This window comes from Rhipicephalus microplus, chromosome 7 (genome assembly GCF_043290135.1).
Source record: "Rhipicephalus microplus isolate Deutch F79 chromosome 7, USDA_Rmic, whole genome shotgun sequence".
NCBI lineage: Eukaryota > Metazoa > Arthropoda > Arachnida > Ixodida > Ixodidae > Rhipicephalus > Rhipicephalus microplus.
Window position 1 is genome coordinate 13,102,263 of NC_134706.1, and position 15,330 is coordinate 13,117,592.

Consider the following 15,330-nt stretch of genomic DNA (forward strand, 5'->3'; position numbering starts at 1 on the left):
ACTTACTATACCAGGCCTTTTGCATCTCCTTTTTGTCAACTGTTCGAAATCTGTGCTGCAGTTCTGAAGCCAACATGCAATCAAATTCGAGCTCCCGTTTACCAGCCTCAAACAATGTGCATCACTGCAGGAGATGCCTGCGGATAAGATATTTCCCACAAAGTGACAACAATATTGTGACCTGTCTCAGCAACAATGTCAACACATTATTCTGAGATGCAGCTGAACAATTAACATTTTTCGTTTAATGCCGTAACTCCAGGCATACCCTTGTACAAGCGAAGTGCTCGTAGCACTTCATGTCTTGGCTCGAGCCAAGACTTGTGAAGAATGCCAGACAAAAGAAAAAAAAAAAGGCCAAGTCATTCTGCATACTCTACTCTGTGCAAATGCTTGTTCAAATGCTTCTTTTGGTCTTCAGGGATGCCGCACCTAGAGGGAGAAATGAAGAGAGAAAAAAAAAAAGCTGTGGAACCAAACCACACAGCTCCTTCAGCAAACGCCCCCACCACGCGGAACTCGGCACCACAGGTTCAGCAAGCATGCCAGGACCGCTGTATCGCACGAGCCAAAGCTGGAACGCCAGCCGGAACTACGGCCGGGGCCGCTACACGACACGCACGCCTCAGGAAGGAAGATGCCCCAGCCTGTGGCAAGACTCAGTCAAGAACAATCGGCTCACCATCATCTTGATCAAAACTACTTACGCCGGCATTTTTTTCGTTTTCTCTCTCGCACAGGCTGCAAATCAGCAACACGCCGGAACCACACCAAACAGCATGCCACTGCTCCGGCTGCAAACTGCCTCCACGAGGAGCCCGAAATCGCCCGGATCGCCAACGCCCTTTCCGACCCCCAAACCGCTCGCTCGGCCTTCTCGATCTCTTGCCTCGAACAACCAGGCTTCGCTGCTCAAGCAGTACCTTTGAAATGGTCGTTCAATTAAAACAACAGGCATTCAACAAATAAAGTAGACTTCAATGGGCCAATTAGTGATAGTATTGGTGTGCTCTCACAAAGTTTATACCAGCCTGCTATTTAGGTGGTAGCTTGCAGTGTAGAGAATCTACAAGTTACCAGGTCTGTTTTTAAAAACCTCTTTGCACACACTCAGAAAAGGCTGCTCAGAGTTAGAGATACTAGCGATTTCAGGAAGCTTTGCTTATAAGCCAAGCCACCATGGCTAATCGAACTCCTTTCATTTCAAGAATAATGAAAACCTAAAGATTTGCCTGAAAGATGCACGCTTTAGCTCAATACATGTGTCCAAGACATCTGCCAATTACTCTAAAAAGACATCCTTGTCGTTAAAATTTAGTAGAGAGAAGGCAAATGGCTGATGAAAAAAAAAAATGAATAAAGCCTGGAGGTGATGAGCAAGTGGGTTGGGGGTTGCACGCAAGCTTCAGCACACGTCCCCGCACTCTGGAAACCACCGCCCGAACACAGCGCAGCCGGGAACTCGTACTTGGTGTCCGCCGCGTTTCGACAGAGCCACCAACGCCTTTAACCAACGCCCTTCACACCTCAGGGCCTGCGGGCACAGACAGGGGGGCAACAACACACGGCGACAGTCAGCACCAAAAATGTTGCACACCACTCCCTCCTTTCCCAACAACCCTTCCCGAACAGCCATGGCTTTGCAGAAATTCGCAGCGATTCTACCGTCTTACGAGAACCCCTTCATCTGATATGCCGTCCAAAAGGCCCACCCACACTAGCAATTAGCACCGGCTCGACAGCCACTTGTGATTCGACGCAATTGAGGCTCACACTATGTAACGCTACTCGCCAGGAGCTACATCAATGTCGTGCTAGCATCGCTATTGCCTATTGAAATAAGCCGACAACTTGCTGCTGGATGTTTGCGACTGAAAATTTAAGTAATCTGCAACTGAGCCAAAGCCATTCCTTCTCAGCCAGAGAGGCCACGTGTGACCAGTCGCATTGAAACTAATTCGGTAGCACAACCGATGCTAGTCACATGTGAATGAGCCATGAAGCCAGGTTCAATGAGCCATCAAATGCTCCGTCATGGACAGCCGCCGTCATGAGACGGCGGTCGTTCCAGATTTGACTCTCTCGACATCTCTAGTGTCACATCACCGATGAAAACAAAAGTGATAAGACAATGAACAGTGACAGGTGCCAGTGTCATGATGGAGCATCTGGCAGCTACGAGAATCGACCTCAAGCCAAGCTGCAGTGTGATGATGTACTCCTAACAGAACATGTGATGTGGTTAAAACCAGTAAGACTTCCTAGTCTTTGTTTTCAACCACAGAGTGCCCACACATGTTAAAAAAAAATCCAATTGTTCAATGAGAACAAGCCACACAAGTGCAACCACATAACAATGCAATGCCCAGAAAACTGTCGGGAAATCAGCTGTAGGTTATACATTTGAGTTCCTGCATTTACGGCAGGATATTCAAATATCAAACATGTGCCTAGTAAAAGTTGTACACCAGCTATTAGAGGTTAGTATAGCCAACACACTGATCAGCTGCAACAGTTACAAACGAGTTACAACTTCGCCTTTTTTTTTTGCGCGATGCAAAAAAAAAAAAGTTGCTTTGTGTGCCAGTTTCACCAACTGGCACACAAAGCAACTACAACTGAACAACATCAACTCCCGCTAAATTGTTACAAGGCTATTACCATACCTCACAAACACTTCCTAGATTCATGATGCTTTTAATATGAAAACTGCGATACAGGACAAGAAGAATAAACAGGTGTGCTTACAGAGGGACAATGTACGGCAGTATGCCAGCAGGCAATAAAAAAAAAAAAGTGTCCAAATGCTCAACTATGCACACACTCGATGGGCAAGATGCTTCTCAAACAGGACGCCAAAGGCAACAGCAGAATCTGAACACTCTCCACAGTTACTACGTGACTCTAACGAAGAAGAGGCTAACGAAGAAGAGGCTTGAAGCCTAATACTCAGTACACCCACACACCTGGCTAAAGTGATTACAAACGTTTAAGCTGTGGCCGAACAGAAAAACAAGCATCAAGTACCCTCTCAATTTGAAAAATGACGAGCAGGAAAATCTACCAACTGCAAATTTAAAATGAAACATTGAAATTTTTTTCTGCTACGATTATGTAATGCCAGAAGAAGACCTGCATGCAAAATTCTAACTGTGAACACCATCTTAAAAAAGAAAAATAGAAAGAATGAGGACCATGCATACACAGGGTGAGGAAAAAAAAAAAAACCCTTTGTGCAACTTCGATAGAGTAATCCAAAGCTGCAAGTGAACCGATTTTGTTTACCAACAATTTGGCTGCAAATAAGTTGATGACATCCAAATAATGACCTTTAAAAAAGAAAGAGGAAAATAAAGTAGAGAAAAGCCCATTGCAATGTTTTTTTTACCCCCAAAACTTGGCAAACCAAGGCTTCTCTGAAGCAGGACAGAGAAGGAGCAGTATTAAGGATTATAATGTTTTCGCAAGAGAGAGCAGAAAGAGAGTGACATGCTTTCCCTCGTTCAAGGATGTGAAAAAACGGCACAAGACAATCCTCACATGTCTCAGTCGGAGTCCTGCGATTTGGACCGTGAGCGGCGGTCTCGCTCAGGCGAACGCATCTCACGATCACCGTTGGACTCTGCTGCATCAGGAGGCGGTGAACTGTGCTTTACTCCTGGACTGCGCGACCTTGACCTCGAATCCGCCCTATCCTCTGCCATCTTTCGGGGGCTCTGCGATGGGCTGTGGGCATCTCCGTTGCGGGATCGACTGCGGCTGCTGCGGTCCCGCTGGTTGCCGTCTTGATGGCTCCGGCTGCGGCTACGACTGCGGTCCCTGGAATTGGAGCGGCTGCGCTCTTTGGACTTGGAACGACTCTGTCGTTGGCCGCGATCAGCGGATGTGGATCGGCTCTTGCGCTTGCTCTCACCCCTCTCCTTGGACTTGGATCGGCTGCGATCCTTGCTGTGACCACGCTCATCGGACTTAGAGCGATACTCCTTGGTCTTGGATCGGCTCCTTTCCTTAGACTTGGATCGGCTACGGTCGTTTGACCTGGAACGGCTGCGACGGCCCTTCGATTTTGAGCGGCTGCGCCGCTTGGACTTTGATCCGCCGTGCTCCTTAGAACGACTGCGTTCTCTAGATTTTGAGTGGCTTCTGTTTCTCGACTTGGAACGGCTCCTTTTAGCCTCGCGGTTACGTGAGCGGCTCCTCTCCCTTGACTTGCTGCGACTCTTGCGACGATCCCGGGACCGGCTTCGGCTCCTGCGAGAGCGGCTGCGGGAGCGTTTACGCTCCCTTGACCGACTCCTTGACCTGCAATGAGTTACGATCAAGAACCATGAACTACGAATCCAACTAATATGCCCTGCTAATTAACCAATATGTACTTTCTTTATCTAAACAACCCGTGTTGTCCTGACTGTATAATATAACCAGACTGCTGTCAGCGGTCATGACGCACCAGAAGTCACCTGGCCCACAAGGAAGTTCATGGGGCTGGTTTACTTGACCCGCAAGCAGCAATAAAAATTATGGCTTGGAGCGATGTCAACGTTCTATTCAACTCCCGAATGAGAACTTGCCTGGAATGAGGCGAGAAGTACTCAAGTCCACAAGGTGCAAAAAACAACACCGAATTCCCACTGTCGACGTTTTGGCGATATCGATGTCACTTGTGGCTTTGTAGCTGGCAGCCGCTACTTTCATACAAAAGCTAGAAAAAACATGGCCTCTGAAACATGCGATTTAAAACCGAAAATACTAAAAATAAGGCACGAGATTGCATATTTCGAAGGCCCTGCTTTTCAGGCTCGCGTACCACTGTGCGCCAACAAATGAGAAAGGGAATGCGAACATTGTAACAAGATAGCAGAGTCACTTCTCATTTTCATTTTGGTGTCTTCCGCAACCGGTCTTTTGAAAAACACTGCCTGCGTGCCAAGACCTGCAGACACATCAACATACCGGCGCACTCGCAAGCGTTGTGCAACGGACCAGACCAGTGCAATGGAATAACACTGTCCTTTCGTCACCTGCGCACGAAGATGGATCACGACTTGTTCAAACCTGGCCGAAAATTGATCAATATTTGCTAGGAAAAAATGCACTTTCTTGGCTTTGACGCAGCATTCGATATACATGTGCACTAGTCCTATACTTCTGCATGGGAAATTCAAGGGGATCTTTTTAAACTGTTCGGCAAAGCCAATAATTCAATATATCCAAATTTGATATGGGGAGGATCGACTGTACTCACCATAACACATATATCATTTTTTTCCCTAAATTTAGCCCTCTTTCATCCGAGCCATATTTATAAAAAATAATGGCACCCTATGTACAGTCGAACCACTTAATAAAGGACACTGTGCAAGAGACAAGTGTACCTTCATTGTAGTGAACTTCTTGGAGAGAATCGACTGTGTTGTCAGAATTTCAGCGAGTCTGATATTACCATTACTATATAAAGGAACAGCATCCACTGTTGCAATCCCAAAATTCTGAAGCAAAAACGCCGCAATGCGATTCCGATTAGCTCAAGACTTTTGACCGCACAGTTCACGCATTCAAGTCTAATTATATCACTGATGATATTGTTGTCCATTGAAGCATTCTGGTCAACATGCACATGATTCTCCCCGAACGCTAAAAAGGCCGAGACGTTCCACAATGTAGAGCTTGCCGGTCCAGCGTTCGCCACCTCACCACGTGCAATCGCCGGCATTTACAAGAGAATCGTATAGGAGGTAGTCACATGACGTCATCTGCAAGGCAGTAGCCATACTCATGGTCTTGCATGCAAAGATCATCGTCAGGTTACAATAAAGTTCTGGGCAGCACGTGCTATGTTGATATTTTTCGTGAGGAAAAAAAGGGGAAAGGGAAGGTAAGTGAGGTACGAACAGACTTCTCAAACTGATATATACATCATCAATTGCGGGAATGTCTTCCGGCACTTTGGAGCAGCCATTGGAGCAGGCAAAATCTGCTTTTGGAGTAGCTACCTTGGTTTTGAGCATGCACGGGCTTTCCATAACACACACGGAGGAAGAAACTTTAGCTTCAATTTACTTTAATGTTCCCTCAGTTTGCATAATAACTTGTACAAATGCAGCAAGCCCACAAAATTGGCACGAAAAATAAACAAAAGTATGATTATGTACAGAAGCAATGAAATAAGATACTGAAGGATATTGGAGCAACAAGCTCATAGCAGTGCACGCGCAGCTCGTTGCAGTGAAATGTCGTTCATATGTATACACACGCAGAGAACCTGCTCGGTCATATGTATACACACGCAGAGAACGTGGCTAACTAGCACTAAACGTAGTATGCATTAACTAAGTACATAAGCGTGCGCAGGGTTCCCACTTCGGTGCGGAAAAGGGTTTAATGTTTATCACAGCACCCCCCACTAGCCCCCACTGCCCTCCCCCCCCTTCTTTCGTGCATATGGCTATTACCAAGTATCAATTTTCATTCCTTTCTGTGCGTAATCACCACTGAAGAAGAAATAAAGCGGGAGACACATGGTGCAATACGACATCGGATGCGTGCGCGACATTGCACACCACGTACACCGATTCACGACACATGGGGAGAACAGCCAGCAGCACTCAGGCTCCACCAACATACGGCCGGAGTGGCTATGAAAAGAGAAAAGAAGAGAAAAGCGAGCCCCGTTATTGTCTGCTTCAAAGAGCGACACCGCCACAGTAGCTCACGAGGGATGGGGGTGAGGAGGGATAAAAAGGATAGGAGTAAAGATGTGGGAAAGCCGAAGAAGGAGAAGAGAAGAAGAGACGTGTGGTAAGCCACAGCGAGCGAGGACAAATCGAGGGGATAGAAGAGATAGGAAAGATGGAGCACGGTCACTGGAGTCCGAGGACGGGGCGCACCTGCGAGAGCTCCTTTCGGCGTCGGTGGATGGCGTAGAACAAGTCCAGTAAATCAGAGCTGCACTGTCGTCGGAGGTGGAAGGTCGTCGGCGGCAGGAGATGACGTAGGGCGAGTCCAGTCGGCCAGAGCCACGATGACGCGGGAGATCGCAAGCGCGCGGAGCGCGCGAGCGCACGACCGGTCGGCCCGAAATCCAGCAAGCGAGTCACCAACATACGGCCCCTCAGCTTGCACGCTCGGAAGACATAGTATCCTCTTTATTGAGCACAAAATAAAGAAGCTCACGCCATGCCTTGTCAAATAGTATCGCCAACAAAGCTACGCCTTTGCAAGCAACAAACATCGACACAGTCCACATTCATTATCTACTTCGAGCGTAGGCATAGCAACGCAAAGATTCTCGGTAGTGCCGCTCTTTCCAACGTGAGCTCATTGTCGAGCGATTCTCTTTACCAGAACGATAAAAACTCGTACACTTATATGACGTTTCAACACGTGCAACTGGTTTAATCAATGGCCTCGATGTAAAGAGCAAAGGTGGGAACAAAGCCGGCCGGCTCGCCGAGATCGCCGGTGCCACTGTTTTTTTACCTGCGAATAGGGCTTTCATCATGGCTAGGCATCTCGTCATTGGTTCGAAAACACTTTGAGCGTCACTTTATTCAATCATGAGTTATTTCGTGTCAGAAACAGTTTAAGGTTTTTGATGCCACAGGCAACGGTGATACTATCGGAGCGACGAGACAGAAACTTGCGACGGCGCCCACCTGTGGCACCCCTTTTCGCGCTGCCATTAGCTGCGGCCACCAGACCGGCGCGGTTCCAGACCGGCTCGATTCCCCAAGTTGGATGTACACGCGACGTGCGAACTGTCGCCGCACACTGTCGGATCCTGTTGGATGTCTATCAGATGCGGCTGTTGGCTGAACAGCAAATCGTATTCGAATTTGTACTATGCGTCTCCTGCTTAAGCATTGTGCCACAGCCAATATTGCCTAACGTGCCCGCTACGAAGCAGTTTCTTTGTTTTTGCCAATGTTCGGAAATGATTGTCATGCCTTAACACTATGATGTAAGATTTCTGCAAGGGATGCTCTGGCAGTCCTGGCTGTGGACAGAAGTGCGTTTGGGCTGTCGTTTCATGAAAGCATGTGCTAGGCTTGCCGTTTCTGTGCCCGCGATCCAGAGCGCTGAAATCCGCAACAACGAGCTGCTTTTGTTTCCGCAAAGTGATGCACGTTGAGCACACAGTCCAGCACAACGATTGAGGTGGTAGCAATCGGTGCCTCAGCGCTCTCAGCTGGTAGCCAGCTATTAAAAGCGTGCAGTAGGCGTAAAGCGGTGCTACGCTACACACGTAGCCTTTTTGCCGGCGATAAAGAATACTGGCACACTTTTCGATAGTTGCCACATCGCTCTCGTTCTTTGCCAATGGTAACCAAAAAAGGCACCGCCGCAAGTCTACGCAAATGAAGCAGTGCAAGTGTACAAGATGACAACCATCACGTATAATCCACTCACGATGCGTGCTGTCAACATTACTTTCGGTTGCAGAACCACCTTGTGGTGCAGTATGGCACAGTACTTTCCAATTGGCACAGGTTTCCCACCACCGATATTCTTTTTCTCTTAATTTTGCCTCATCCTGCATCCGGAGAGGGGCCCTGAACTTGGGCTTCGTGAACAAACACACTCTTTGGATCGAAGAAAAAGCTGCGACCTTATTGAGTGTTGCATGTAGCGTTCACAAGCAGGACACCCAGTTGGAACACCCTCTTTTTAAATGGCTATCCCCTCGCATGAGATGGCACTCATACCGAGCACCAATGAAAACCAAAGCCCCGAGAATAAACTAAAGTAGCGCCAACCGTGCCCCTTCGTCTCTACCTCCTCTCCCAGCTGCAGCAGCACCTCTATGGTGTCCACCGGGAAACTGCGGATGCAAAAGAGATACATCCTCCTGGGGCATGGGAGAGGGTATGCGTACGCTTGCTTTAGCGGCCATGGCACAGCCGAACAAAGAAAGAGAGATAGAGAAAAGGAAAGGCAGGGAGGCGAACCAGGTCGGAGCCAGTTTGCTACCCTGTGTGGGGGAAGGGAGAGGAATATAGAAGGAAAGAGAGGTAAAGTGTGACCAAACAGTGGGAAAGAGGATTGACACGACGGCATTTGCACAACCAAACACGGGGGAGAGGAGGAGCCTGCACACTAACATGAACGGCGCTACTTTAGTTATTTCTAAAGACTAATGCAAAGAGTAAACACTGTGCCGGCACTGTGTCTCCTCGAAAGGCTCTATCAATAAAGTATGTCTGGGATGCACTCCTCATTTCGAGGCAGTTTACAGTGCAGCTGTTGAGCTTTGCATTGTGCCATGCAGAACGAACAGAAGATTACGATTTGTCCTCTATGGCATACAGTAACTCTGACAGACGAGAGGACTAGCACAGATGCAGAAAAAAGAGAGAAAGACAGCAAGAAGAAGCTACAAAAAGATGCACACACACACAAAAAAAGATATAAAGATGAGTGAGCAAGTCAGAGGAAAAATCAATGAAAGAGACAAAATGAGAAAGAGGCAAGTAGAGAGAGAGAGAAAGAATATAAAAAGAGGGTGAAAAAAATGGACCCTTCTAATCGAATTAAGCAAAGCCGCCACAAAAGTAAAGCACCATACCACGGTGCTCACCTGCGAGACCGGGAGCTTGATCGGCGATGCCGGGACCGGCTCCTGGAACGCCTACGGCTTCTAGACGCTGAACGGCGCCGGCTCCTGCCCCAAGAATAATTTAAGACTTTAAAATTTCGTTGATCGATACATGAACTTTTGTTGATCAATGCAGAAGAGCTGCTAAAGACAACATCTACAAACACTATAAGTCCCTTCTCATAATCTGCAAGCGCACTTCCCTGCACTGCATGTTTACCCAACTAGTGGCGGCACCTGTCCTGCTTCAAGTAAAGACTCGGTTCCAGTCACACGTGCTGGGCTTGTCTACTATGCGTTTTTGCCACAAGAGCAAATTTTGCATGTCATAGCACAAGCAAACTGCACTTAAACATGCTGTTCTCAAGTAATTGACTGGCCACTGTTAGTTGGTCAAACTGCATAGCAGGAAAGCCAGCTTTCCGACTATATGATGTGCCCACTGCAGTACCTGTTCTTACAAGCTTAGCTTTGATATAAATTCAATCGCAGCATAATTTTGCAAATGCAAGGCAGAGCGCCGAACTTTTTTAAAAATATCCCTTTTTAAGGGATGAAAGCCTCCATGCATGAACACATATTTGAAATGCATGTCCCAGGATTAGCTTTTATAACTTGAGTTATGATAATTCGTTTTTATATAGATGGTTGGAGTAACACGCAGAAATAGGCAAGATTACAAAGCATGTAGAAGTGTAGGAAGGAGACACTAAGAGCAACCTGCCAGATCTACAGATGTGATCTAGGATACCCCACCATAGGTACCTATACTTTAACAGGAGACTAACCTATACAAAAAAGAGTTTTAGTGCCAAGGCACCCCAAGCAGCTTGTGTACCCAAGCACTTGCATTATACTATACTCTCCTCAAGAATAGTTTGTAAAAAGAAAAAAAAAAACTATAAAAAGTCAGCCCAGGAACACAACTTTCTAACCAGGTGTACAGAGTTTTGGTGCCAGAGGGTAAAAACACCATATAAATGAAAGAAGTGGGGGATTTGTTCTCAGCAGTAAGCAGATTTGAATTTTATAAGAATACAATAAAAAAATCTCGAAAACTCCACTTTGTGAATAACATCAAAAACACGAAGCGGATGGCCCTTCCGTGTCACATTTACATTTGAATATACTTCTAATAACATCCTCTATACTTTCCCCGGAATTACTATCTATTCTCATTAATATTGTGTCTAACAAAGGAATAAGAGTTAAAAAAAAAAAAAGGCCAAGCCTGCGCGGAAGGCCCAGCACAATTGCAGCGAAAGCTAGAAGAGCGGCCTTTCAAAGCCTTTTCAAAACACTCATTGGGTAACTACTGCAAGCACACTTGCTTGATATCCACTAGGGCACCAATAATAAACTTTTGGGTAATAGGCCGGCATTTGCTATGCTATTTTTCGTCATTCTTCTGAGAAGCGTGGTATTCGCTAAACACTTCCAAGGAATTTCATGCCAATTGTTCATGCAGTGACTGACGACGACGAGGAATTATGGCTGAAGTGGGTATGCACAAAAGTTACTATAAGGGGAACAAGAACAAGTTTCTGTAACGGGTTGGTGCATTGGAAGGCCCACTCGTTATGCTATTCGTATTGTGCGACGAGTGGTTGTTCTTTCACTGTTTTAAAACGCTTTATAAGTCGCATTAACGTGATTGCTTTCCCGACATCAAGCCTGCCTAAGGCAAGTTTGCCAACAAGTAACAAGCACCAGCATAGCTCAGTGGTAGAATACTGGGCTGGCACCCAGCGGACCCGGCTCCGAGCCCCACTGTATCTTTGGCGCTAGGATTGCCAACAAGTCGCAAGCAATGGCGTAGCTCGGTGGTGGAATACTGGGATGGCACCCAGCAGACTCGGGTTTCGAGCCCCACTGTGCCTGATGCTAGGTTTTTTTTTTTTGTAATTTCGCGCGATGTGGTTACGAAAACAGGCGGCGGACAACTGCGTGTGACCAGAGTTGTGATCTCGTAACAGCTTTCGCTGTAATAACTTTTCTTCAACCATACTTTTATGTTTCGGTCTTCCCTTGGTTAGCGCTTGGGTTTAATCTCTCTTGCGCGAACATCACCGCTGACCCAGCAAAGACGTACCCGTTCCCACGTCGCTGATGCTCACGTCGGGCGGCGACTTCTTTCGGCGATTTTGGAAGTGCCAACTCACAAAGAACCAACACCCTTTTCTAAACAACCTGCCGAGACCACTCACCGACCTATTTCTTGCAAACAGCGGGATTCTTCTGCTAAACCTCCCTCTCATCCAACATATGCATCTCTCATAGGTTCCAGATTTCCACAGGGCCTTGCCTTTTCCTCCTTCCTGGCCTTATTGGTTCACTCAAAAAGCTTTACTGACCGCCACGCTTTTGGGACGTTAAACCCCACAAATCAATCAATCAATCAACCACCACGCTCTGCAATGGCTCGATCGGCTACACCATTGAAACTCTTGAGATGCTGAACAATTTTATACTCTCCTGCGTAAGCTACGATTGACCACGTCTGTGCAGAGCACTCGAGCCGGTGCATTTCGCTTTGCGGTGCGAAACCTCGCAGCAGTTGCGGGCTCGGATGTGGTCAGCATGACTATCGGTTTCACCACGTCAGAAAGCCACGCCCCAGAGTGAAAACCAGCTGCTCCCACACTCTGCACAGATGTGGCTGCGGCTGTACATGGGGGACAAGCGAAAGTGCTGCCATTACTCTGGTACTGAAGGTACGGTCAGGAAATTTCCAACTGCTCTACTACAAACGGCCATATCACGTCGCGCAGATTCTGAGGAGGAATAGCTATTGTAACGAGCACAATTTTTATGGATAAATCACATTTGGCACGACAAGCAGTGACACAAGTCATGAGAATTATAAAAATAGAATAATAAAAAAAAAAGCATAACACTATGACGCAACCATTCGCAACTTTCACCTCCTAGAGAGGGTGCTAGTGCAAGCCCAACATGGCTGTCGTTTGGGGGATCGTGCAGCTGGCGCACCAGCAATCACCGTGTTGTCAAAACTTTGGTGGGAAGGTCATTGACTCTAGCATGTATTATATCTCACACTGCGTGGTGAGGAACGCGTGTGCGGCGTATATTGAAGGAATGCACGTACAGCTTTGTGAACGCTGCTCGTGCCACGGCCAGGGAAGATCGAGCGGCCGTGCTCGTGCAAAGCAGGAAACCTCGCCTTTGACTTCATGACGTCGACACAGCGGCATCCAAGATATTTCGCGATTCTTCTAGCTAAGCAAGCAAACGATAAAGGAGTAAATCATTGCTACTACGACTCTCAGTACCTGTCCAACTTGGGCAGTTCATTATCGAATCCAGAATAACCGTAGTATAAATTGCCAGCAACACAATATAAAGCACCAGCGAACAGGCAAAGTGAGGCCGACTAAACTATGCCATAGGCTGGCTGCGTGGGCATCTGCCAAACGACAGTTACGGCGGATGCCGCATGACGACGCCACCATCTGTGAAAGTTGCAAATGGCACGCTGGGAAACATTGATGTCCAAATGCATTTTACAGATACTGACAGGATTTTGAAAGGCAAAAAGGTTTCCTTTAGGGAAAAGGAAACAAAAAGTGGGGTACAAAACTACCTGATACCTTAGCACCAGGAACGTAACAACAATTTTTTTTTTTTCAATCCGATGGGGGTGGGGGGGGGGGGTGTCGCGCATGAAGCAAAACTGACCAATCCACGATTTCACGAGATACCACACTTGCAAATTGTTTCAGCACCCGTACCGAGTCTCGGATCCGAACTGGCTTATTCACGTACATCAGTTTGCACAATCAACCGCGAGGAGATGCCGTGCGCACATTTTATAAATAAAGCCGCGCGCGAAAAAAAAAAAAAAAAAACAAGTTCACTTACTCGCGCCGGTTGCGCTATATCTTCACCTAGCGAGAAATCTGCGCACTAGAAAAGGAAACAAATATACTCACGCGATGAACTTTATGTGCATATTAAGAGTAAAACAAAAGCCTACAGAAAGCCAGCATTAAAGGTAATCTCGCAGATTAATGCGCTGCAAATAAAGGCTCGCAGCGGCGCAATTAAGAACGAAGCGAACCCGGCGTCCCATTCGTTTCCAACCCGAGCTTTTGCGCCTGCGATAAACGGCGCACTGGCATAGATAATCTACAATTCAGGTGATTTGCGTTAGCCCGACACAGGTGGGGAAAAGTCACTAATACGTGAAAGCCAAACCCTAATCACTCGCCGGTAGCGGCGTGGCGCGTAAAAACACAACGGACAACCCTCCATTTTGAACACAAACGAGGGGGGGGGGGGAGCCTAGAAGGGAACGCCAGAACGTGGCGAAGTGAAAATGCCTACCTCGATCGACGTCCACGGCTCCTCGACCTAGAACGGGAACGGCGGCTCTGTCTGGCATTTCGCGAGGACGACTGGCGGTACGGGTCCGACGGCCTCCCGTAGCGCGCCATTTGGACGCGCAGTTCGCGGCCGTCCAGGACGTATCCGTCCAGCGAGTCCATGGCGTCCTCGCAGTCGCGCTTGTCGTAGAATCGCACAAAGGCGAAGCCACGGCTTTCTCGCGTGTACGGATGCCGCGGTATGTAGACGTCGCCGACGTCCCCGTACTTCTCGAAGACCCGCTTCAGGTCCTCCGGCGTGGTGCGGTAAGTGAGGTTGTCCACTTTGAGCGACGTCATGCCGTCGATCTGCGGCGGTGCCCGGCCGTAGTTCATGGTTGAAGGCTTGCAGTCGGCCGCAAGTGAAGGAATGAAACCAGGGGCGTTTACCACGCTGGGCGCAATAGCTTCCGCGCTCTTCGGCTTCTGAACCTTCCACGAACGCACATCCAAACACACGAGCGGCGGCAGAAACGGAAATGGCGACCGAGAGCGGCTTCACCGCCCAATGTTGCTGCACTGTCGCGCGCGCGATCGCGTCTGATCTCGAGCGCGGTGCCATGCGGCTATATTTTTCTTGCCTGCCGGATAAGCGCGAAACGCCCGTCATCTATGGCGGCGCTACCTACGTAGAAATGAGGGTCTTTGTACTCGAGGGTGGCGATTTGGGCTTGTTGGTATGGTTGCATGATGATGGATGGTAGCGCAGACAACGAACACGGACAAGAGAAGGCACATAGACACAACACAGCGTTGTGTCTATGTGCCTTCTCTTGTCCGTGTTCGTTGTCTGCGCTACCATCCATCTTTGTACTCGGCCTTTAAGATTAGCAATTTTGGCGTTTGCTATTTTTGGAGGCTATGCCTTGTATTGAAGGGGTTGCCTGTTGAATGAGCGCAAAACGCCTGTCATCTATGACGGCGTCACTTACGTAGGCTTAATTATCATTATTTATAAGTATGTTTACGCCTTTTCAATACTTTTAACGTTATTTTTGTTGCATATAAGCCTCAAAAACGTAAAAAAAAACTTGTTTGAAGACAACCCTACTTAAGTAGCGCCACTACCGCAGTTCTGACGACGGCCGCTTTTTAAGTGACCGCCAATAATCCGGCAGGCAAAAGAAATCTAAGAGGCTGTGGGCCCACAGCTGAAGCAACACCTCCTAAATTTCCTTTGCCTGCTGGATGAGCGCGAAACGTCCGCCATCTATGAAGGCGCTGCCTACGTAGGAGTAAATGTCTTTCTACTTGGCCTTTGAAATTGGCAGTTCTAGCGTTTACTACTATATTCAGAAGCTATGCCTTGCATTGAAAAAGTTGCTTGCTGAATGACAAAATCAATTACGT

The 15,330-nt window shown here is 47.7% G+C and overlaps 1 protein-coding gene across 5 annotated transcripts; it reads right to left on the bottom strand.

Annotated features, from left to right (window-relative positions):
• Positions 1 to 329: 329 nt before the first annotated feature.
• On the bottom strand, positions 330 to 14,474 carry LOC119180197 (uncharacterized). Of its 5 annotated transcripts, XR_005110993.2 has the most exons (5): positions 13,943 to 14,474; positions 9,578 to 9,661; positions 3,541 to 4,302; positions 708 to 923; positions 508 to 647 (listed from the first exon to the last, which is right to left on the bottom strand). XR_005110993.2 is itself a non-coding variant. In XM_037431341.2 (4 exons), exons 1-3 carry the CDS (start codon positions 14,314 to 14,316, stop codon positions 3,546 to 3,548), a joined length of 1,215 nt encoding a protein of 404 aa, XP_037287238.1. In that variant the 5' UTR covers positions 14,317 to 14,474; the 3' UTR covers positions 330 to 432; positions 3,541 to 3,545. The 5 variants fall into 5 exon arrangements, 4 of the variants coding, with proteins under 4 accessions (XP_037287238.1, XP_037287235.1, XP_075724808.1 ...); XM_037431341.2 differs by lacking the exons at positions 508 to 647; positions 708 to 923 and adding an exon at positions 330 to 432; XM_037431338.2 differs by lacking the exons at positions 508 to 647; positions 708 to 923 and adding an exon at positions 1,344 to 1,534.
• Positions 14,475 to 15,330: the final 856 nt, after the last annotated feature.